The 25,095-nt window shown below is 35.3% G+C and overlaps 1 protein-coding gene across 6 annotated transcripts; it reads left to right on the top strand.

Moving 5' to 3' along the window:
- The first annotated feature begins 337 nt into the window (after positions 1 to 337).
- LOC129256674 (uncharacterized) lies at positions 338 to 23,979 on the top strand. 6 transcript variants are annotated; one of them, XM_064097755.1, is made up of 8 exons: positions 5,272 to 6,248; positions 7,968 to 8,030; positions 16,123 to 16,174; positions 17,165 to 17,309; positions 19,299 to 19,472; positions 20,028 to 20,081; positions 20,340 to 21,326; positions 23,476 to 23,979. In XM_064097755.1, exons 1-8 carry the CDS (start codon positions 6,195 to 6,197, stop codon positions 23,486 to 23,488), a joined length of 1,542 nt encoding a protein of 513 aa, XP_063953825.1. In that variant the 5' UTR covers positions 5,272 to 6,194; the 3' UTR covers positions 23,489 to 23,979. The 6 variants fall into 6 exon arrangements, with proteins under 6 accessions (XP_054750813.2, XP_063953824.1, XP_063953823.1 ...); XM_054894838.2 differs by lacking the exons at positions 5,272 to 6,248; positions 23,476 to 23,979 and adding an exon at positions 338 to 719 and having other exon boundaries at positions 20,340 to 22,777; XM_064097754.1 differs by lacking the exons at positions 5,272 to 6,248; positions 23,476 to 23,979 and adding an exon at positions 360 to 676 and having other exon boundaries at positions 20,340 to 22,777.
- The last annotated feature ends 1,116 nt before the right edge of the window (positions 23,980 to 25,095 follow it).

Raw genomic sequence — 25,095 nt, forward strand, 5'->3', positions numbered from 1 at the left:
CTTATCGACTTCAAACCACTAAGACCAGTACATTTAATGATCATTGAACAAACTTTAGAAAAACAGGATTTTCAGAATTATTTTATTGACCCATGTCATGTATGTTGCGGATATGTTGGTAAAAAAATCGATAGACCATGTTTCATGGTCTCTAATCCATTGGTGTCCCTGCTTTTGTTTGAGCGTAAGTTGGCAAAACAAAGGAAAGGGGGACATCGAAAATTTGACAAAGAACATGTACATAAACTGTATTGAAAAAAAAAAACCCACTACATCCAATAATCAATAATTCATTTTACCCAAGTGTACATGACATGTACATTCAACGCCCTTTGTTGAAGCCAAGCAAACATCAGCTCATTAGGCAAGGGTTTTTGGCGGGTTCTCACAAAGTCAGAAATTCAATCATCTTGATCTTGAATGTGGTAGTCTGCTCTGTGATGTCTTTTGCGACACCAGTTATAGCGGTTTGTAAGAACAGGTTGCAGTGGTTTGGCAAATCGAAATATGGATACGTTGTCCGATGCAGTTAAGTGAACTCTTTATTTTCACATTACCATGGTAACCGAATTCTAAGTTTCTGGATATCTGGCCGAGGAAGTATATATGTTTCATTCTTCGGTTAGCGGGTTGTCACCAAAAGTACTCGTTGCTCTTACGTCTGCCGAGGGAGAAGGTAACTCCAACCGGCGTTATATCATTCTTCAAAACTCAAAGGAGTAAGGCCTAGTAAAATAAGAAGTTTGTTTTCCTCTCCATATTACAAAAACGATGGTGTGAATTTGACACAAATAATGTGGTATCTATGTAGGAAAAACAAGAGAAGTGTTGAAACAACACTAGTTAAGAATCAAATCAAAGTGTTAGTACACTGAAGTGTGATTCCATATACAGTTTGGGAACTACACCAGTTTAGAATCAAATTTAAATGGTTGAATAATGACTGGTGTTTCCATATTCCGTTTTTGATGTTACGATAACACCTGTGTTTTTGCAGTTAACACGCGATAAAGTTTTGACCGTGGTCACGTACGTCGTGTATGGCTTGGAATTGAGTCAGAGATATTTTGAACAAGTCAACTTTGATCATTTATGATGATGATGTTTGTATTCTAGTTCACGGGGAAACAAAGTATTTAAGGGCATCCCTCACCATTGGAAAAACACTAAGTATAAGGTCTAATTTGTTTGTGACGTAGAATTAGATTGTTGCTGATTGCCATACAGCGAAATCAATGTCGACGTACTGAATCCTAACATAAGTACATTTTGTAAGTACAAAGAAGCAGTTTGAAAGGATTGATGTGCGCCTTGGGGTTGTCTGGCGGCAGAAATAAGAAAGGAATTGTGTAGATCCTTAGTCGATATGTTTGCGTTGTACATGTAATGAAAAGACAGTCCTGAATCGGGTACTTCACTTTTGTGAATATCCCAAGATTTGATCAAGTATTGGTTTTTACTGTTTGCTCAGTCTGTAAGTGTGTACAGGCTCGTGTCATTTTGTCTTCCACAGCGTCATTTGGTCTACCCACACAGGCGCTTCATTGGTCAGGTCATCTTATTCAAAAAAAAAATGGAACAGACTATTAACTGCTGGCAAATGAGTAATCTGTCTTATCAAGTCTCTTATTTTGCCTCAACTTTGTCATTTTTGTTCTTGGTATCCAAGTTCCTTCTAAATGTTTTTTAGATTCATTTGGAAAGGAGGCAAGGACAGGGTTAAAAGAAAACTGATGTGCAATGATTATAGCCAATGTGGCCTTCGATTGGTAGATCCCTATGCATTTGCCCTATCTCAAAAGATGTATTCGGTGCAATTATTGCAATATCTTCTTAAAAACAGATGTTATTTCGTCATGGAAATATATTGAATTGTCCTTTTTGGAATCTTTTCATCAAGATTCAAATATTCTTTGGAAAGTATATGCCCCTGAATGTGTTTTAAGATCTCTGGGATGTACACAACTCGCTGATTCTTTACGCACCTGGTATATATATATCGAGAACAAGCCACTTATGATCTCTTCGTAGTTTTTCTGATTTAGGTGCATGTCAGTCAATAACAGATTCATTCGTTCCAAATCAAAACAATACATGTATTATGGTGCATTGTATGATAAAAATGTTCACACAATATCAGATTTGCTTAATTCACCCTTCCCTGTCCACTAATTGTTTGAAGAACTAATCTTGGATTTTAATATACCCCGTTCTGACAGAATGAATTTTGATTTCTACTCCAGAATATCCCTAAAAACTGGCTTATTCCCAATCTTCAAAATACTGATGTCCATAACAGTGACGATTTTCATCATATGTTAATTCTCAAATTGACAGGTATTAAACAATTTCCCAGCTATCTTGAGCTGCAAATCTAGCCCTGACGCACGTTATGAATATTGGAGTAGTATCTTACCGATTCCTGACAATATTTAATGGGAGAAATATACATTGCAATAACTTCAAATATTCGATAGACACTAACATTCGTTCGTTTTTATTTCAAAGTTTTTCACGAATGCATTGCTTTTGGTGATTTAAAAATTGAAAGGAAAAATTACCCTTTGTTTGAATTTTGCAACAAATTCCCTGAAACATCGGTTCATATATGTTGTGATTGTGAAAAGGTATCACCCCTGTGGCAATTCATATATTTTTTTGTTTTTTTCCTAATGATGTTATGATTACCTGAAAAAGTAAGTTTAATCATGTTTGATTCTCATTTTTGTTTATACTTGGTCTGTGTTGACCCAATAAAACATATACATGTAAATACCCCCAAAAAAATATTCGATAGAAAAAATTGAATTGTTAACAATAAAGCATTTTTTTAATTTTTTTTTTTAAACGGTTAAGATTATTTTCTTCGAAACAACAAAACGACTCAGCTGTGGAATTCACTCCCGTCCAACACATTCCCTTTGGCTCCCAACATGGACAGTTTTAAGAATAGTATTAATTCATATTTAATTAGTTTGATGTAAAACCTTGTAATTTTGATTTAATTATGGTTTTCACGTGGCAGTCATGGGCCATTTTTCATCATATTATGATGGAACATCAGACCTAAAGAACAATCTGAAAAAAAACATATGGGCATCTCAGTGGGACTGACGCACAGCTCGTCATGCTGACTTATGTTCTCTTCTGTCTCTCGTGATAAGTGTAAGATTTAAAAAAATCACAAAAAATAAACGAACATCATCAGAGGTATGTTACTTTGCTTGAAATTCATCTACTTAAGGACTCTCTTGGCAAATAAAATAAGATGTCATTTGAGTTAGACTTGTCAGGTTTTAAAGAAATAAGAGGTGTAATTGTTGTGTCTATCTTTATGGATTTTACATAATATTATCCATGGTTGTCGATTTATTGTTTTACCTCTATCAGATTTCATAACCGCCTTCTCCCTTTTCATCTTGTATGGTAGGCATATCTAGGAAAATACAACATCCGCATTCCTGAGTGTAATTTAAGAATTAAATTTAATCTAATGATTCAATTTTCTTAAATTCAATTTACGGTTAATTCGTATTCTTAAATTGAAGTTTTGCTTCATCACCATCACATAAAAAAATATTGTATGGTAGACCCCTGTGATATGATTTAAGGTATTTTCTTTTCAAAATCATACTACTACATTTACTTGACGTTTGTTAATTTCAAACATGCGTAATAACTGCGTAACTGCGTAATAACGAAACTATAGTATTTTGTACTTACATAACATGTACACAAGAGATCATGGAAAAACAAATTACCATTCTTTGTTTAATGACAAGCAGTTTACCAGACTATAGCATTTAGAATCCACGTCAATCAGTCAATCGATAGTTCAATGTAGCATACATTACACAACAAAAACACATGTATAACTCATCAACTTGATAATGTCCTTTGTGCAAAATTTAAATATCCAAGTTATTAACCAATAACTTTTTTCTAATTTATTTTATTCAAATGAAAGGGAAATATTTCGGAAAGCTGATTAAAAATATAAATATTTTGAACTAGGCATTGCGGCCCAATTATTGTTAGAGGGGCTTTGGTATACCACATACATTCTTCTTCCATGTGGGGCGTTAAACATAATTATCATGTTATACATGGCCCGCTAGAAGAAAATATTTGATAAATTGAGTTCTTTTTATCACCATTAGAACCCTCTCCTCTTACTCTGTTTTTTTTTAACCGTCCATTAAACGGCAAGATTTTTTGACAGACATTCTCTCTCGCGCTAAACCATGTGAACTGCCGCCATGCCTTATTTTTTTTCTTGATTTTTTGTCTCATGTGGAGGGACTTGGTAAAATATCTATAATGGAAGAGAGAAGAACAAAGTCCTCAAGTCCTTCGAAAAGATGTGATTAAACATTTATTTTGTTTTCGCGAAATATATATAAAAATAAATGAGTCGATCAATATATCGAATAAAAGCCACCTTTTTTAAATAAGAGCTCATATTGTGAAAGAACCACAGTACCCGAATGCTTGTAATTGCGATCTCACCCATTTTTTTTCTTTGCAATAAGCTGAAAAATATCGATCTATCTACACTGTTCTCTTCTCACTTCGCTAAGCACGCATGGTTTCTAAAAGACATGAATAATACCAATAGAAAATTGACGTGTGGGTTTCACACTACAATTTTGTTTAACCTTACTCTCCCCTTCCTTTTCCCTCTTTCATATCTTTGTAATTAAACAAATGATTTTGTTGGTTAAGCATTTCAAAATAAGGCTCCGTTTAGTGTGTAGCGCCAACCTAATTTCCATTGGTAAGAATTAACAGAATTTAACAACTGCTATTAATATGCATCACTTTCCTATTTACTTTTCCGAACCCTTCTTTCATTAATTAATTTTAATAAATAGTCAAATAGTCAATAGTTGACTAACCATGCTAACAGGAGGGTGGGACTTCATTTCATTTGATAATAAGTTACGAAGGTGAAAATGTCTTAAGAGGATACCAAATCCGCGTTTAATGATTATAACTCAAGGAAAAAAAAACCTTGGGAGGATTATTAGAGTTCGATCGTCATAGACTTAAGAAACAATGTCATCGTCCTCAGTTTGTGACGAGGTGGCCCTATTGAGTTTTTTTTCAAAGACAGGCAAGAGAAATGTGTAGCGTGTGGGGCTATGATGTTTCTTTCAAAGAGAGCTTTAGACAATGTGGGATGATTGAATACCAGTTTGGGGATGGTTGGTGAGCAAAATCAATTAAACAATTGTAAGTTTTGTCAGGAAGCCAGGAAAGGGGTTGACTGTAACGAATCACGATCAATAATTATCCATACAACCTTTAACGTGTTTATGAGTGACTCTAAACCCGGACCTCTAAACATGCTAAATCTATGGGGCTTCATCAGCAACTTAGTACGATAACGTTATTTTCAGAGCATGAATAGAGCCATTATATATCACAAACATTTATTTATAAGCTCGATCTCAGTGAATAGCGATTATCATGCCGATAGCGATCAAAGTACTGTTAACATAACGCGAAATGAAATGATTGTGTTTGCACGTTTCGTCATCACCAAGACAGCACCATAGCTTCATTACTCCACTCGTTTTATTTCTTCATGGCATGATGTGACGTTTTTGGTGGAAATATCACTTAAAAGGAGTTTTATTCAATTATCAAGTAAATAACCAGTGGGGTATTTTGACTATATTTTTGAGGATTGCTTTGGAATTTTTCTCAAGTTCGTGAATTATGGAGCAACTTTTAAACGAGGAGTGTGACTAAGGATGTCTTATTGTAGGCTGTATGTCAACTCGTCCGTCTGACGAGCAGCTGTTTGTGTATTTCTTGACAACAATCTCGAATTCAACGATCAGAACATGATTTCCATGTGCTGTAACTGCATTCAAGAGATTGGCGGTTTACTAAATAAAGCTAAATATTATATATTGTGAATGACCCATGTAGCTCCGACTGATCAATGTTGAATATCGCCAAGCAAGAACACCCTAATTGACTAAACAGCGAATCAATTATTGAAATTTCTCCATTTCCATCAAGGAACAAAATAAATATTATTTCTTGGCCACCTCAGAGGTTGGCTTCATTAATGTTCGGAATTTGACAAATAGAATCACACGGATGGTTTGATCAGACGTTTCTCTTTCGTGTTATCCAGCTATTCTATTTTGTTTGAGGACGAAACATATATAATATCCATCATGTCTGCAGATGTTCATAGCAACAGACTGGCCAGATTGAAAACTCTTGCCAAGGTATGACAAACTGAAGGATCAGTTTGTTTAAGTGTAATATGACATATGGTAACAACTGTCGAATATGCTTCATAGAACACCCGATAAACCCCCCTCATCTTCCTTGTAAATTACCTTTAATGACCTCTTATTTCAAGACATACATACCCTCTGTGAGAATAAAGTGTTGATTATGCGTAGGATTAATCTTGATTCAGTGGCCTATAGATTTGTCCATAGTTTTTGTTTTACCATATAAATTTATGCCCAATGCAAATAATTAAAACTAAAATACACAAATACGATTAATTTATAAATTCAACATTTTACAGTTAATCTGCACAAAAGGATGGAGTGATGATTTAACCCAAATGTGCATCTCTCTCTTTTAATTTATTTATTGTTTGTTAATTTTCTAATCGAGAGTCTTTTTGAAATTGGATAGAAAAAAAGAGTGGTAGGGATGGAGTAATGGTCTCGGGTAGTTATAAAACTGTTCAGTTTAATTTTAATGTATTTAGTCGAGAGGGAGAGAGAAAGGGGGGGGGGTTGAAGAGAGATGAAAGGCGAGGATAGAGGGTGAATGAGATGTACGATTAGTGTGTTAACACAATTCAAAATCGAATGACCAGTCTTTAAAATCGTTACCATAGTTACCATCGTTATGTCAAAATTCAAATATTTTTTTTCTCAGGATGTTTGGGTTTCAAGCTTTGCGTGGGTCGCTGTATTAGACCTATCCTAATGTGCTACTGGCATGTTCATTTCATGTTAGTATGACGAATCAAGGAGATAGAGTGATATCTCCTTGGACGAATCAAATTCATTTTGACATTTTGACTTAAACATTCCTAGCAGGGCGGCTGTAATTTGATTTCCAATTTTGGCTGGTAGACGTTAGGCTTGAATAACTGCCATCCACTTGTCATACGGGGAATACACACGCAGATAAACACGACAAGTCTGTCTTTCTCACAATTCTATCAGCTTTACATCGCATGATTGAAAAGAATGTTTTCAGGTTTTTTTAATATGGGGTCGATACAGTAAGATTTATCCCTTTAAAAAATGGGAAAACAAGTTTATTTCTCTGGCCCTATTTTCTTCGTCATAACTGTATCTCCTCCATCGCTATTCATGCAATGTATTCCATGTCTAATCATCGGATTTATCATTAGTAAATTTGTTAATAATTTCGAAAAAAATAAATACCTCGTATAAATAGCCATTTGTAGGCCTCTGTCATTTTACTGTTCATAAAAAATGGATTGTATCTAATTGTCGCTAAATCAGTGAAACTTCATCTTGCTAGTGACATTTTTTATACATCAATAATGGGTAGTATGGATAGAGTGCCGCATTGGCACAATGGGTATTGGTACTAAAAATAAAGTATACCACTCATCTTCAGCTTGCGCTAAAGTTTAGGTTTTATCAATGTCAAATATAATCAGGATTCGTGGTTTTGTTCAGTATTTATTATAACAATATTGATAATAAAAATAATAGTAATAATGATGATGATGATGATGATATGATATGATAATAACGTCATATTTACCCAGATATAGCCACTTCAGTTGCGAAAACTGTTCTCCCTGGGGTCCCTGCGTAACATGATTATGATATAGGTATTGAATTGTAAATTATAAGATCCGTTTCAAATGCTGTTGTCTTAGTATAAAAAGGATTGATTCTGAACTGATATCCCTCTCTCTCTCACTCTCTTTCTCTCTCCAGCTTGCCGGACCAGCGACGAGAAATTACGATGGCGGTCACAAGATGTCTTCGCAAAAACGCAAGGTGATTTTATTTCTAAATCTGGTATTTATCAATTTCTATTTGTTCTATGCTGCTTGTTGTAAACGGTTGTGTAAAAGGAGTGTAGGGCTCACATGAGTATTACAGACCCCCGTTCACTCACCTGTTAAATCATAGCTCATCAAAAAATCATCAAAAATCAATCCCACGATAGATTTTGCTTTAATTCACTGACATTAGTCACAATTAACAGTACATCAAAGCTAGATATGTTAATTGGGTACTTGTCCAGCTCAATCAAAAGTTAAGTGGTCTTAAATGAACTGACCATAATTTCGGCCAGTTCATTGCCAGAAAAACCCGAACTGCATTGTGGATAATAATAATTAAAATGAAATACAAAAATGCAGTCTATCCTTCCAAATGCCTTAATTATGAAAGAATATGAACACGACATTGTTTCTATCATTTATATTTTGATACACAAACATTTTGTCTATTTTTAATGAATTATTATAATCAATTAAGTCATGTGATCTTTACTTAAGCCTGTCCGGCATGCTTTGCGCGCGGATGAATTACTCTCATGTGCCATATACTGAGGGTCCTATAAAGAAAAGTTGAAAAAATTGGTTCAAAAGAGAGTGGGTTCTCCTGAAGAGATTGATACCTTGCATACAATACCTAATCTGACTAAACGTGTTAAAAGAAAAGAAAACGTCTTATTAGACGCCCCACATTTTAATGTAAAAATACAGTGTTCCATTCACATTTTGGTGCGCTTCCTATGGTATTGCAGCTACAAGTTATGCTAGTTTGACGTCCATCAATGGGCTAAAATATATATTGTGTGGCGTTACAACTTCTTGTTAATATGTTTAATTTTGTTCAAAGTGATTTATTGCCTTTGTATTCGCATAAAATTAAACAAAGTAAATAAAAGAAAATTGATAACAAACAAAGAGTGTAAGCATTTCTTGTGCTCACACCGCCTCTCTTCCTCATAACTCCAAAGTTGGAGGGGGGGGGATGCTATAGATATATACCCCCACCACCCCCGCCCTGCTTACAAGCTAGGAGGATGGGGTATGTACCCCGTCTCAGCTCTGCCCCCCCCCCCGTAGCTTTCAACGAAGTGAATAGTATTCAAGTGCGCAATGTATAGACATCTGACTGAGGCAAGTTAATGTATTTTAATGTTTTGTTCAGCTTTCTTTTTCGGTGCTCTAAACGTTGGAAAAGGGAATCCTTGATGATAAGTAGTAGTTATTTATCATTTTAAAATCCCTATTTATTTCATTTCACACTCTCAAACCAACAAGATCTGATCTCATATTGGCAGTAGAAACTCGCATTTCGGCATGATAAATGATAATAAGCATTGAAAATGCACTTGATAGCGTCATTTGATTTGATTTGATTTATTTATTTCCACATTCCAATAACCATAACAAAAGTATATACAAGTGTAATCATTTTTCTTAGCATAACATAACAATAAGCAAATGACATAATGGATAACATATGCATATATGCATTCTAACAATCTAATTGAAATATATTTATACCTGATAAATCTATTTTTTTATTATTAAAACAAATAGCAGAACAAAATACATATGCATATATCGACATAATACATTTTGAAATGTAGGAGACCTCCATCTTAAGCTTAGAGCTTGAAATTGATACATGCCTCAAAAGGAAAGGGGAAGGAATACCAGACAAACAGTGCATTAAAAGAGACTTATCTTTTATTGCACAAAATAATAGGAATATACCAAAAAAGTAGATAGGGAAAGATTAATTCAAATGAGAAAGTTATAATCATGTTGATTAAAGTGAAAGTGCAAGTGTGCGAGAGTGATTTATGTGCTATTATTAGTTTTGGATTTGTCAAATGAAAATGTTCAGAGTTTCGTGTGGGATAAGAGTTGATGGTGTTGTTGATTGTGAACATATTTTGAAAGGAAGGGGGAAGTATCCCCTTTTTGTATTTGAACATGAAGATAGCAGCTTGAAATGTATTCATATCTTTAAATTTTAATGTCCTTAACTAAAAAAATAAAGGACTGGATCTAGCAAGATATTGTGATCCTGTACAAATAGGAACTGCTCTTTTTGGAAACAAGAAAATTAAGAATTAAGTTTTGTATTACCGTAGTTACCCCAAACTATGTTGCAACATGATAATTTTCATGTGAGGGAGAACCAAGACATTATAAAGAAGAAAAAGAGTTTTGGGGGTAATAAGTATTTTAATTTGGAAATTATCCCAACACCTCTGGATACGGAAGTGGTGATTTGGCGTAAATGATTATTCCACGATAAATTTTCATCAATAGTTACTCCTAAAAACGTTGAATGTTGTTTTTGTTTTAAGGTTACGCTGTCAATTTTTATCGTTATTTCTTCGTTAACTGCATTGGTATTCTAAAGTTTAAAGTGCATAAAATGTGTTATGTTTATGTTTAAGGACAATTTGTTGCATTTGAACCACGTAGACACTTTACATAATTCATCATTTAAAGTAGATGCTACAATTTCAAGTTTTTCAGCATAGTAAGCGATAAATGCACTAAATGTAGAGTTATATACTTATCAACTGTTGTTAAACATATCACTTTGTCTAAAACTGTTTGAAGCATTCTCACCACTGATTTCTAGCAGACGACTCTCAGCCATAGCAACTACAGCGTAGAAGTGTAGTCGCGGTATAGGGCTCACATGAGTATTACAGACCCCCATTCACTCACCTGTTAAATCATAGCTCATCAAAAAATCATCAAAAATCAATCCCACGATAGATTTTGCGTTAATTCACTAAAATTAGTCACAATTAACAGTACATTAAAGCTAGATATGTTAATCGGGTACTTGTCCAGCTCAATCAAAAGTTAAATGGCCTGAAATAAGACTAACCATAATTTTGGCCAGTTCATTGCCAGAAAAACCCGAACTGCATTGTGGATAATAATAATTAAAATGAAATACAAAAATGCAGTCTAGCCTCCAATTTGCCTTAATTATGAAAGAATATGAACATGACATTGTTTCGATCATTTATATTTTGATAAACAAACATTTTGTCTATTTTTAATGAATTATTTTAATCAATAAAGTCATGTGATCTTTACTTACGCCTGTCCGGCATGCGCGCTCTGCGCGCGGATGAATTACTCTCATGTGCCCTATAGGGCTCACAGCGCCTATTCACCCACGTGTTAAATAATAGCTCATCAAAAATCAATCCCACGATAGATTTGCTTTAATCAATGCACTGACATTAGTCACAATTAACAGTACATCAAAACTAAATATGGTTAGTCGGATACTTGTCCAGCTCAATCAAATGTTAAATGGCCTGAAATGAGACTAACCATAATTTCGGTCAAATCTTTGATAGAAAAACCGGAACTCCATTGTGGATAATAATAGCAAAATGTAATACAAAAATGCAGTCTAGCCTCCCAAAGCCCTTAATTATGAAAAAGTATGAACATGACATTATTTTTCCTCCATTTTTTATTTTGATACACAAACATTTTGTCTATTTTTAATGATTTTGTTCCATAGAGATGTATACTAATTACTATATATCTCTATGTTTTCATCAATAAAGTCATGTGATCTTTACATACGCCTGTCCGGCATGCTTGCGCGCGGATGAATTAGTCTCATGTGCCCTGTAAGTTTCGACCACTGAACTGGAAATACGTATTTCCAGTTCAGTGGTTTCGACCGGAGTAAATGCTGCTTCTTCTTCTGCGTGAAGCTAGCAGGCCAATTTTTCACATGGTGTCTTTCACAGAACAAAGCTTCCAAGAAACTACAAAAGTGATAGAGATCTATAAAAGCTAAAATACTTGCATTATTAGAAAAATAAAATGTCACTGAATTATTTGATATCACATCAAATTCTTATCACCAAAAAATTCAATCCATTTAATTTTTTTTTTCACATGAAAATCTGTACATCATATGACAGCCAAAAAGGCTGAAATAAAAATGTTCACACTAACAATGTTGGCAAAAGTAATGATACACATGTAAGAATTAATGGTATGCTTGAAATAGATGAATTATTAAATACATCTTTAAAGCTAAATGTAGATTTAACATTCTTAAAACATAATAAATTATATGTACAGAAATACAATAGTAAATAATTTTTTTTTTAAGTGATCAAGTTAACTTAAAATTGGATTCAATTTTAATTGAAATGGAGACAAAATAACCATATAATTTGATTTTTTTAAAGGCTGTGAATGTGATATTCTTTTTTAATATACACCATAAAAATAAAGTGCTAATTAAGCACTTAAGAAGCTTGTATGGTTATTGCATTTTAGAGTGTTGATTTTCTAGTTCAATTTTGAACTAGAAAATCAGCATTCTGAATTGCATCATTATACAAGTTCCGTTAGTGTGGAGAATTAGCACTTCCGTTTTTCAGTGTGTGGCAAATTTATAAAATAAGTAACGTATTGGACATTTTGCTTTTCAACTGCGTGAAATTAGGGATTCCCCTCAGTGACACTGTAACATTTTTTGTTTTCTGCATCCGCTTATCATGCTTATTGTAATGTGGATTTTTCAAATGTGACTTTGCTTAGTGTTGTTTTTATTATAATCCCCGTCGGGCTAATGCATATATAATATGATGTATACCGATAATATTTTATACACACTTTGTTGTATGCTTTTCTCAATGTATTAGTTGTTCAATTCAAAAGTCTTAAAATGACGGCATTGTCAGAACTGGCAGATCCGGGGGGGGGGGGCAAAGCCGGCCATGCCTTCCCTTTTGAGAGGCACAATTAAAATTTGTAATGTAAAAAATGCCGTTAAAACAGATGTGTGGAAGTATGCCTCCTCCCCTTTTGAAAGTGAAGGCCTTTATTTTTTTGCTTGTCAGATTTTGCCCTATCTTAGGGGGCATAATAGCACTCCCCTTAGAATAAAGGAATCTTGGCTCCGTGCACGGCAGAGCTACTTGATGAAATTCTATAATACCTTCAAACATTTCAAACATTTATAGGATAGCACTGGAAACTAATCGTACTAAAGCCTTGAAACATGTGCATTACTATATAAATTTGTTAGACTTGAATCTGGACAATTTTTTTTTTCTGACTACTATTACATTGAAACAAATATTATTCTATTCCCCCTCCCCTACCTATATCCCAGGAACTATATACGATCCATTTTGCCCCAATGTTTTTTTTTTTTTTTTTTGGGGGGGGGGTTAAAATGACCGTTTGCGAGATATGGACGTGGCTTTACCATACTTCAGAGATGGGGTGCAGGTAGGAACGCAGGGATACCGTTCTTAAAATACGGATATCTTTCGTAAATCGCTTTGTTTTGGGGAAAGAAACCCTTAATCATTTGAACATGGGTACATGAATTTGAAATTTTAATGTGAATGATCTAACCTAAAATTTCTGTTTTAAGTACTGTTAAACAACGATTCCTCAATTTATGGAAACTCCGTTTTTTCTACCAAAGTGACTCATTAAAATAGGTCGGGGTTTTTCAGCGTTAATAGCTCTGGGCCCCGTCTTAAGCCCCTTTCACAATTGGCGTACGACCTGTTTACGAACCGCCTGCAACAGTTTTTTCTTGTTGTTGCACGATCGATCTCTTGGTGTCTTGCGAGCACTCGCAGTGGTTGTAGACGAACGCACGAATTTGAGGTGGTCGGAGGTGGTCGTGACTGGTCGCATCTGAATTTGAACATGTTCAAAATCCAAACGCGATCAAATACGATTGATTTACTCGCATCAGGTCGTACCATCGGTCGGGCGATCATCGTGTGAGTGTTGTTCAACGTTGTGCGACTTGGTGCGAGAGGTGACACAACTACGTATAGTCGCATTTAGTCGACTGGAGGTCGTATAACACTTGCACATGCGCTAGATACCTACAGAGACCAGTCTTGCGACTGGTTGCGATAATATAAGACTGTTGTAAGACCGATCGAAATTACGGCTTACAACATTCCACTACCGTTGCATTCGCATGTATGCGACCGTACAGCCCCTTTCACAATTGACATCCGACCAGTTTACGACCGCCTGCAACAGTTTTTTCCTGCTGTTGCACGATCGATCTCTTGGTGACTTGCGAGCACTCGCAGTCGTTGTAGACGGTCGCACGAACTCGAGGTGGTCGTGACTGGTCACATCTGAACTTTGAACATGTTCAAAATCCGAACGCGATCAAATACGACCTATTCACTCGCATCAGCTCGTATCCGGGGTCGTACCATCGGTCGGGCGATCATCGTGGGAGTGTTGTTCAACGTTGCACGACTTGGTGCGAGAGGTGGCACAACTAAGTAGTCGCATTTACTCGACTGGAGGTCGTACAACACTTGCACATGTGCTAGCGACCTACATGTACAGAGACCTGTCTTGCGACTGGGTGCGATAATATGATGGGCCATAAGACTGTTGCAAGACCGATCGCAACGACTTACAACATTGCACTACCGTTGTGTGCGACCGTTCCCCTCGCAATCCCTCGTGCAACACTCGCATGTGATCGCACGAGCACAATAGGATCATAAGCGACTTACTCGTGCAAGGGGTTTTACTGGTTGTTTTTGTTGTACGACAGCTGTTGCAACTGTGAAAGCCTATGTGCGATATTATGAGATGACTGGCGATTGATGCCTGTTGCAGCCTGTCGCACGACCAAAAGGTCGCAAGTGGTCGTACGTCAATTGTGAAAGGGGCTTTACAAAGAGTTACTATTGATCCAATCAATCGTAACTCTATGGAAATCCATCAGTGTCATTTTTTTTCTACAGGAAATTTGTAAATGTTCTTTGTAAAAAAAGGAGAACACACTAAATTGTCAAGAAATCAATGAATATATGGATATACATTCATATCTAGAATTAGTTTTCAACAAACGAGCATTTTATATGTTAACGTTGCTGGCCGTCCATAGATGTGATTGATCGGATAAATCGCAACTCTTTGTAAGACGGGGCCCTGATGGATTCAAGTCAGCCATGCAGCCAGACGAAATTACATATTGTGTTTGTTAAAGCACGTTATTAGGGTGCCAATCGAGATAAGAGTCTTTTCTTTGCTTGTTATAATTACTTTGTACGACAAATGCAGATTTCTACACGAAATTTCAACTTTTATCGGGAGCTCAAAATTTAAGGATCTAGTTTTACCCGCACGATAAAACCCATACAATTTATTCAGTTAATGACCAAACTGATAATTTTGTTCGATGTTAGCCAAATAAAGTTTTATGTCGCTAATTAAGCTATAATGTTCAATCATCCTTCGCATCTTATAATAGGTCATCTCTTCTCGAGATTTTTTTGAAGTGTTACCTTCGGTTTGCTGGATATTGGTTGTATAAGTGAAGATTAGATGTAACAGAGACCAAGGAATTTTATCTGTGGTTAAAATTTTAGTTTAATAGACTAGTAGTCGATCGATGAGACTCTACGCTATCGATCTTTATAATGCCATTGGTGTTGGAACAAGCTGGATCCACATTGGACCACTCTAAATGAACAACAGATATGTCTCTAGCAAGGAAAAACAGTTAATAGCAATGGATTTACGATGGAGTATGATTTACTTATTAACCTCCCTTGATTAATTAGGATAGAGATAGAAATATGAACATAATGAATGAGGAAGATGAAATGAGCTCATATCTGTTTTATACTGACTCGTCTTCATTTGAGGAGAGGTTGAGATGTTTATCATATCTTAATCTTGAATTACCTGTAAGTGATTTGGTGTAAAGTTTTGATGATATCTTGAATAATTATTATGTATTTGATGGATCATGATGTTGGATTAATATTTAGAGAAACAAGGTTGAAACTTCATGCTTTCCCCAATCACGTCCACGAGGAAGTACCGATTATTATGTGGGATTTTGTTGATCTAAATATGTTGTATATACACACACACCCTCATATATATATATATATATGTATATATATATATATTCATATATATATATACATATATATCATATATGTATATATGAGGGTGTTGTGCAGATGTGGGGGTTTGTGTATCATGATAAAATACTCATATTCAAAGTTATTCTTAATGACATTCAATTTTGTATACTATTTGTACAGCGTGAAAAAGCCCAAGAGCAGCTGCGAACTCGAATGCGACAACGAATAAATGGTAAGTTTGCTTGAGAAATTTTCAGTTTGTACTCTGAAAAGTGAAAGACACTGTTAGGTATTATTTCAAGTTGTTGAATGTAAGATGCATAGACAAATTTATTGATTCAGGGGAACTTTCACTTTATTTTTACATTTTGAAACGACACTTCTCTTTCAATACTGAAATAAAAAAAACTACTTTGAAAAATAAATGAAAGCAGAATAATTTATGCTTAAAACCATTCAGATTAGAGAATTTGAAAACAGTTTTAATACAGCTACACATTGATTCTTAGAATATTTCAGGGAGTAGACGTGTATTGAGTATAGGCATGATATGGTTAGCTCAAATTGGTTTGATGAACTTATCTATCTTAAATTAGCAAATATAACCCTTTCCTAATTCATATTGCTTGACTCATAATCTCATGGAAAATGAAGGAATAATTGTATAATTTATTATAATATCTTATGGTTATCCCCATGTTATATGACCTAAATGATCTAAAAGGCGTATATTTTTTAAGTTACATAATATGCTATTGAATTGACAACAATAAGAATGCTTGATTTTGCTATGGTGTGGCTATATCGTAGCCCTGAAACGGCATGTCCTTTGACACCCCTACAAAAGGAGAAAACATAGAAATTAATACATTAAGGATAAACTGCTTGAATAAATAATAAATGAAAATAAACATAAGTAAAACAATAACATATACGATTGAATAAACATTCTACGATTGAATAAACATTCAGTTATTTTAACTTCAACTCATTTGAAATTTTAAACGAAAAAAAGTGACCCGAAAAAAAGTGGGCTTATGACATATTTCGCTGTTTTGCATATAGGCATATATACTGTGTGAATAAAATAATGATAAAATCGAAATACCGCATTTTCCATTTATTCAGATCCAGTTTCGTTTTTTTTTTCGATTGAATTAGAATATAAACCTCTATGTAGTTCACGACGTTTATTCTCTGTAAAACGTATATCTATATACAGGAAACGGTAATTCATCTACGCTGATCCACAACAAACGAAGTAGTTCAGTCTTAGGAGGCAGTGGGGATACCAGTCTCTCTCCTAGAATGAAGCATTCATCGTCCATGGAAGTTACCCCTAGGGATCTGCAGGGAAATAATTTCTGGTAGGTTTTGAAACTGTTGCTTCTTGATAATCGTATTGAACGCCACTGATAACCATCGAGTCTTGACCATAGTTCTGTGTTTTCCATGCATTAAGTATTCCTGGTTCGATTATCATTCTCTACAGCACCTATTGTATTCAACAGTGTTCTTCTCCCATTTATAGTCTTCCCTTGAATCCACACTCAACAAGCACTGCTTTTTAGTGGATCCCTTCATTCCTCAACATTTATTTGGATAGTAAAGATGAATAAAAGAAGTTATATGCAAAATGCTTTATCATACATATTCTACAGTTATTATTATCATGATTATCTAGTTCATTGTAAATATCATTATTAATATGATTATCATATTGTTTAGTGTCTATTGTAAATATTTATTTATCTATGTCATATTGTCATACTGTATATATTTGTATATTCATTTATATCTTTGTAATGATTTTTTTTAACTTTTAGATTGACTTGAGTTGAAATGAAAATAAACCAAACTGAAACTGAAAAAATCATGGATAGTATTAATAGTAATACGTAAAATTTGTATAGCGCACTTTCCATCTTAATAAGACTGTTTAAGGTGCTTCAGAGCAAATTACAAAATAAGGGAGAAAAAGGGTACATATAACAAGGTTGAACAATACAATGATAGCGTTCAATATATATATATATAAGCACCATTATCATGATTATACAGATACGTCTTAAGGTAACCCCTTAAGGTGGTTGCAGATGTGTGAGTTTTCAAACAATGTGGAAGGGAATTTCACAGGGTCGGCCTTGAATGTGCAAACACTCGTTTTCCCATGATTTCTTTGAAACCGGAACTTGTAAAAGATTAGAAGTTGAGCTAATCTTTGTACCCGGGGTTTTCGTGAGGGTGTTCAGTTATGAATCATTGATTTGCTGTAAGTGGGGAATTATACTCAACAAACCACCGTCAAGCCTTAACACTAAAAGGACTGAGCTATTTGAGATGTACTGAGGACGGGGGGGGGGGCATGATGGCACCTTCTGATCTCGGCCGCCTTTCGCGCGATCGCATCAAAATTTGGCAAGCACATTCTTTACCACATAAACTACAGGCCAGTATTAAATAAAATCTGAAAATTATTATTTTTTATTCATTATGAATAAAATATGCAAACCTATTCGTGAAAATATTATTTCCAAATTCAACATCCAATTTCACTTCAAATCGTCTTTTTTCAGATGTCATCTCTGTAATCTAATTTAAAGGTTTCCATGAAGAAAAATTGCGAAAGCCAATTGTATTTCTTAGTTTCTTTATCTTTTGTCTTTCACTGTTTTTTTTTTACAATGGAAATTATTACAGAACACTAAACAACCAAATTAAACCATAAATTAATTAAGCAGACCAATAAGAACAAAAAATAATCACCCTTTTTATGAATTTCATCTCTCATAGACTTTGTACTCAAAGTATAAAAATGAGGCATTTTCGGCAAGACATTGTCTCGTAAAAAGTCACGTGGCGTCGCGATGCTATAACCGTGTGTCGCAAAGTTGGTCTCAAAAGTTGCGCGAGACTTGAAAAAAGTCATAAAATTTTGCGGCCCTTTTTTTTTGCGTTTCGGAAATATCGCGCAAAGCGTCGAGGGGGGGGGGGGGGACATCATGACCCCCAGTACTTTTAGGGTTCAGCTTTTATCTTCATATCTTTAAAAAATCGTGACCGATCGAAAGGTAACAAAATAGCCGTGAGCATAATCTGGTTCAATTGTAATATAGAAAACACATTCTGTGATCTCCATCATTTTTGCCTAAATCAGAGAACGTCTCAACCAGATTCCATTTGGGTCCAAATCTATTTTGTTACCCAATGAACGTTTACGGTAATAAACATTCATTGGGCGATAGAGATAAATTTGATACCTTGTGAAGAATTCCCTCTGTGTATTTGATTCTTTAAAGTTTCTGAAAATATGTTACTTTTAGAACGTGTTATGATCGAATCATTTCAAATTCCAGGCGAACACAGCAGGACAGATACAATACCTTAACAGGGATTCAGCCAACAGAAATGAATCAAGTGAAGACGAGCCCAAACCGATCGGTACCACTACAGGAACTTGTAGACAAAGTCCTGCATCGCAAGGAGCAAAACTTTGGTATTGGATCAAAATTCTCTCCAATGACTATCAGGTAAGAAAGGATCATGTTGGCGATACGACTGATGAGGCAGACATTTCAATTACTAAAATAAGTTATTGCGTTGGTGATGCCCAGCGTGTGTCGGTGATGTTAAAGTTGGCAGTGGTGGTTTATTTAGTGGTATAGTGATCGCCAAGACAGTGATTTCATGTGATACGATTAGCATGATGAAATCCAATGAACTGAAATTTTACCTCAGTAATCTGAGAGAAAAAGAGCAGCCTAATACAATGGCTATTAATTTGTTGAGGATGAGAGAGAGAGAGAGGAGTTTCAAGGCTTCAACATTGTGCGAGTTTTATACCATTTGTATCCACATGTTATACCAAATGACATCTCGATTGCAATTACATGGGGCTCAAAACTTTAATTACTTATACAACTTTGAAAAGGAACAAAGCTGTCGCTGGCAATCATTGATCAAGTTGTTTATAAGTCGAATATATAGCTTTATAATATCCACTGTTATTCAGAATCAATGAACTATTATTGTGCTGTCTATAATGCCTTCATGTATTCGTTTCTTTCTCTTTATTTTTTAACCAGGGCCTATAAGCCACCATGCGCCCCGTACGCAATGCAACAAAGTCCACATGTCAAGTGAGTTCGATTTTTATCACTACCTTGTCATTCCATTGGTACAACATGATTACAAAAATACATTCAGTGGGAAGCTTTCTAATACATTACAAAATAATCGGATTTTGTTTGATGAATAAAGAATAAAAGTACGTGTCTTCCATGATGTCTTAATGCTATGTTGCATACCTTAACCAACACCGTTGATCGTCTTAATGACAGTCATGATTAAAAAAATTATATTGTAAATATACATTGTCTTTATGTTTTATTTAATAGAAAAATCGTAAAAATGAAACCTATACAACGAAGTGACAGGGATGACAAAGGTCCATTTGTTCTTGTTCTACATCGTAACGGTGGTGATGAAACCCAAGGCCAACTACGAGGACGAAGGCGGGATCGTTCTAAGATCAAAGACGATGTGAGGAAACGTGATATCTCTGACGAGGTAAAGCTGAACGCAACAGTCACATCGAGTCAGATCTTGCCGCCATTGAGCGACAACAAGTCACCTTCTGATCTCAAAACGTGGCGCCCTGCATTAGATGCAGTGCACCAGTCAAAGATTCTTCCCGAGGCCGAGGACCGCTCAGTGACCAATTACCGACTGCAAATGCAACATGCCAGTAAGTTGGCAGAAGCAAGGTTTGAGTTCCAACACCAGGGGCAGTCCAATCAAACGGTAGAAGAAATGACGATGCAAACATTGAATCCTTTGCCACCGATCCAATCAGTCTACCCTGCAGATGGTTCGGAAGGAGCAAATAATGACACCCCAGAAATGGAAGCAAAATCTAGCCAACCAAAACGAACTAAAAACGAACAGAATCTCGATCGGTCTTCATCTAAAAGTGAAATACTGATCTTAAAGAAAGCGCAAAAGGAAGCTAAACGACAAAAACAAGTTGAATCAGAGGAGTTCACATTGTTGAGAACACGCAAGAGATTCACAAATAAGACAAAACAATTTAAAAGTGATCTCGAGAGAGCGCGACAGCTCTCTGCCATTGCCGAAGATCGTTCATCGCTAAACAGTTCACGCTTACGGAACTCTTCAGATAGACAGCTAAGTTTTTCTTCATCAAGTTCAAATTCGCTGAATAGGATACATGAAGGAAGTGTTTCAAACTCCCCTATGATTCAAGACGATCTTAGTCAAAGTAATGTTGATGAAAGTGCCTATGGAAAATTTAAAGGTATAGAACAAAATCTGTCAATTGGCCTTGAACCAAATAATAATACAATACCCCTTGCCCCTCCAACATCGCCGTCGGTTGATCCTGAGAGCCAATGGGACAATAGCGTGATTATGAACGTTAATGTTATGACGAGTAACTTGAACGAATCTAATGATTCACCGAGTAAAGTGAATGGTCAAAAACTATCAGAAGACACTGGAGAAAGAGCAGCCACCAGTTGTCATGACGTTGTCTCACATGAAACCAAGGTTGAAGACGATATGATATGGGTAGAAGGTGATCTACCTTTCCAAGGAAGTACTGCTGAACACTTGGACACAACGACAGAATACACAAGATAACGAATCGATTCATCCACATAAGGACTGCAAAAGTATTCTGCGCAAAACGCACGAGGAGGGGGGGGGGGGGTCATTATGTGCGATGTGTACAAAATGTATTTATAAAAAAAAACATGTACCATGACGAAGAGTTCAACCTAAACCTTGGCAGACGGTAGCTGATGCATTTCGCCGGAAAAAAAGTGTTTAATCTGTGAAATAGCCGGGCGATATCTAGTAGGCTTCTGCATTCTGACAAATGGTAGGCCTATACCTTGTGCCTAAATTTTTAGCCTCATATTTCCTGACCCCACCTTAGGATGCCGCCATGCAATCTGGAGCTGACGTTTCCGTAAGATAATAACTAAGTGCTGTTAGAGTCCCTTATCTTGTTTTTTTCTGGAAATAAGCTGGCTTGAAATTCATAGTTTTCGCCATTCCCATGTGTAGAGGGAAGGGAGACATATTGTTTTTATTTATACATACATTTTAGCAAAAATAAAACTCGTCTTCCTCATTTTGTCGATTCCAATCTAGCATTCAAATGATTTGATAAATCATCACGTTTATTTCTTTTATTTGGTATTGCACACATATTTTTATAACTTTCAATGGCAATTATTTTAGAGCTGTTATCACAATTCTTCATTAAAAAGGGTTGTTGTCATATGCCTGTAATTGTACACGAATTTGTCACACTTATACTCCATTTGGAGAGTCAAACTTGACTAAAAAATTACGTCAGCTTGGACTAGAACCAATTAATCAATTTTATTCTGGATGATGTGGTATCGACTGCAAGTCGACTCATTCGAAATCAAACTGACACGGTAACGAAAAACTTTGACTCGGATGTATAGTTTGTTGCCCAACTTTACTCCTCAGAAAGAAGTAAATTAACAGATATACACCAGGGGTCAATCATCTTGAAGAATAAGGATCTGACAATTCTTTACGTTTGAGAATAGCAAACCCACTTTAGAAATAGGTCTATATTTGCAATTTTACTGTCATAACTTTTTTGCTAAAAATATTGTAAAGGGAATCTAGCCCAGAACACTGGAACATTACCTTCAACTTCAAAGTATCGTGAGCCCTTAATCAAATAAGATATCACGATTGTAGACATATTAGATAAATGAAAACAACCTCAACCACGTTTCATGTATTAAAAAAATGTTGTGATTCAACAGTATCCTAACTGCGAATGTGTATTTGAGTTTCGTCAGACGTGTATCAATCAGATATGATTATTTACGTGTGGGACCGAACTTTAACGTCACCATCCGAAAGACGTGGCCAGGGCTCGATCCTCGAACCTCTGCATCAATTTGTAACTTCCCTACAGCTTGGATTTCAGGCGCACGCCACAATGCCACATCTACAAGTATATTCTATATTTTAAGAAATAATATAAACAAAATCTGATATTAAGTTTGCAATATTATTTTCCATTCACTCTTATTTTTCCAAAAAGATGATAATAGCGATTTTTCGCATCGCCACGCGTAACGAATTCAAGAACACAGTAAATGTATTGAAAATGCAAGTCAAATCCGACTTTTGAGAGGTCTTTGTTGAAAATTGAAGAATCGGAAATACAGATCGCCCTTAAAATGTGTAAATTATGTCGTTTGTCCAGAGTCCAGGACGAAACTAATGCTTTAATTCACCAATTTTCGAGAAAGATTTCTTGGTTGCTCATTTTCAAGGGCACATGACAACACATTTTTTATGTTGTTGATAGGGTTATGCGTTGAAATGCGAAAAAACCCTTATAACATTTAAGAAGCGAAACTTGGATGTAGGCCTACTATAACATTCTTATTTTACGTTTAATTTTGATGAAATGTTTGGTGATAGGACTTTGCTTGCTCTACCCCCCCCCTCCACCCTCTCTCTTTAATTTAAATTGGTAAATGGAGAGCTTTGACATTTCTCGTATTTTAAGTTTTAAGTGTATTACAACCCTGCTGACGTAAAGACGTTATATATTCATTGATGTACGTTGTTTTACTGTTTAATCAAACTACGATAAGAACGCGTTATTTCTTATGCTTAGTGAATTCGTTATCTGAATTTATTCAAAACTTCAAATGATATGAACAGTACGATTTAAAACAAAATACATCACTGAGACATCAAAGAGAAAAAAGTCAAGTGGCACAAATTTATTATCATGTACAAGATTTTTTGACACCCTTTATAACTCGAACTACAACTATTGCTCTATTCAGAAGTACAATATAAGAAGTGTTTAACAAACCTATAATTCGGTAAACTTTTGTTCACTCTTGTAGACTTTCTCAAGCCATAAGTCGAATGTGCATTGATATATGTTACTGTTATCGAATAAAAAATTGACTGTAATATTTAGTATTATTTACAGCTCATTGATCTTCGATCTTCCCGGCCAGGGTCCTTGTGTTTTGCATTACTAGTCACAGAGAAATCTTTTTGAATGATCTTCATGTACTTCGTTCGATATCATATAAAGCCAGCATTAAACTCCGACGTTTTTTTTTTTTTTTACAATTTTCTACCCGTACCACAGACTTGAGGACTTTGAATCAGCCTGCAAGTTATCATTTTTGTTTTTATTTTTCTTCCAAAGAATCGCCTCAATTTGAAAAAAAATAATAATAGGAAAAATTATTCTAATTTCTTACGCTGACGAGTTGTTCTGGCTTTTCCATATTTTGTCATATCTTTGAAAATTGTGTTTTTGAATATTCATGAGGTATAGTCTTTGACGGAAAACCCCATTCTGACGTAATAAAATGTCGTGCATGGAAAAAAAGGTATAAATTTCGCATGCAAGCCATAGAAGCATAACCTTTTGACACGGCCCTATAACTGGAATTGTGATATGGACTGAGAGGAGATTATAGGGACCATTGAGAAATGTGTAATAGGCCTGGGTGAATGCACTTCATTTTGAATTATGGCAGTGACACAATTATTCAAAAGATATACCCGACGGAAGGAAAATCGTTTAAATACATGTTTAAACCCAAACTCATTTATATTGAATAACACAAACATGGAATAACAGAAAAATAGCTACAATAGAAAAACTGCAAATCGTATTGCCCTGAATACTTTGACACAAATCTGCATTCCTTGCTTATCATAAACACGTTTAAATGAATAACCTTACCTTTGGTGAACACAGGACACAGATGCAAACTTTTCCATATACCTCGGAATTTTCCACCTATATAATTATATACACAAAAAAAAAGTAAGTCCCCCCTTAAACAAACATCAATAATTTCCGAACCAATGCGAGTTTTTAATATATTTTCAGCTACCCTCTGAGTAAATGTTATGGACGTATTTTACGTCATGCTTCAGTGAGCACCGTCAGAAGGCAAAACTTTGATTCCAATATATTGGAACTAATTCCACATTCTCATCATGAAAAATAGTCAAAAGGCTTGTAAAAGGTACTTTCTAAAAGACGATACAACTTATTTGGCTAAATTTCACGGTTGAATAAACACAAGTCCA

Source organism: Lytechinus pictus, chromosome 3 (assembly GCF_037042905.1).
Source record: "Lytechinus pictus isolate F3 Inbred chromosome 3, Lp3.0, whole genome shotgun sequence".
Classification (NCBI taxonomy): Eukaryota; Metazoa; Echinodermata; class Echinoidea; order Temnopleuroida; family Toxopneustidae; genus Lytechinus; species Lytechinus pictus.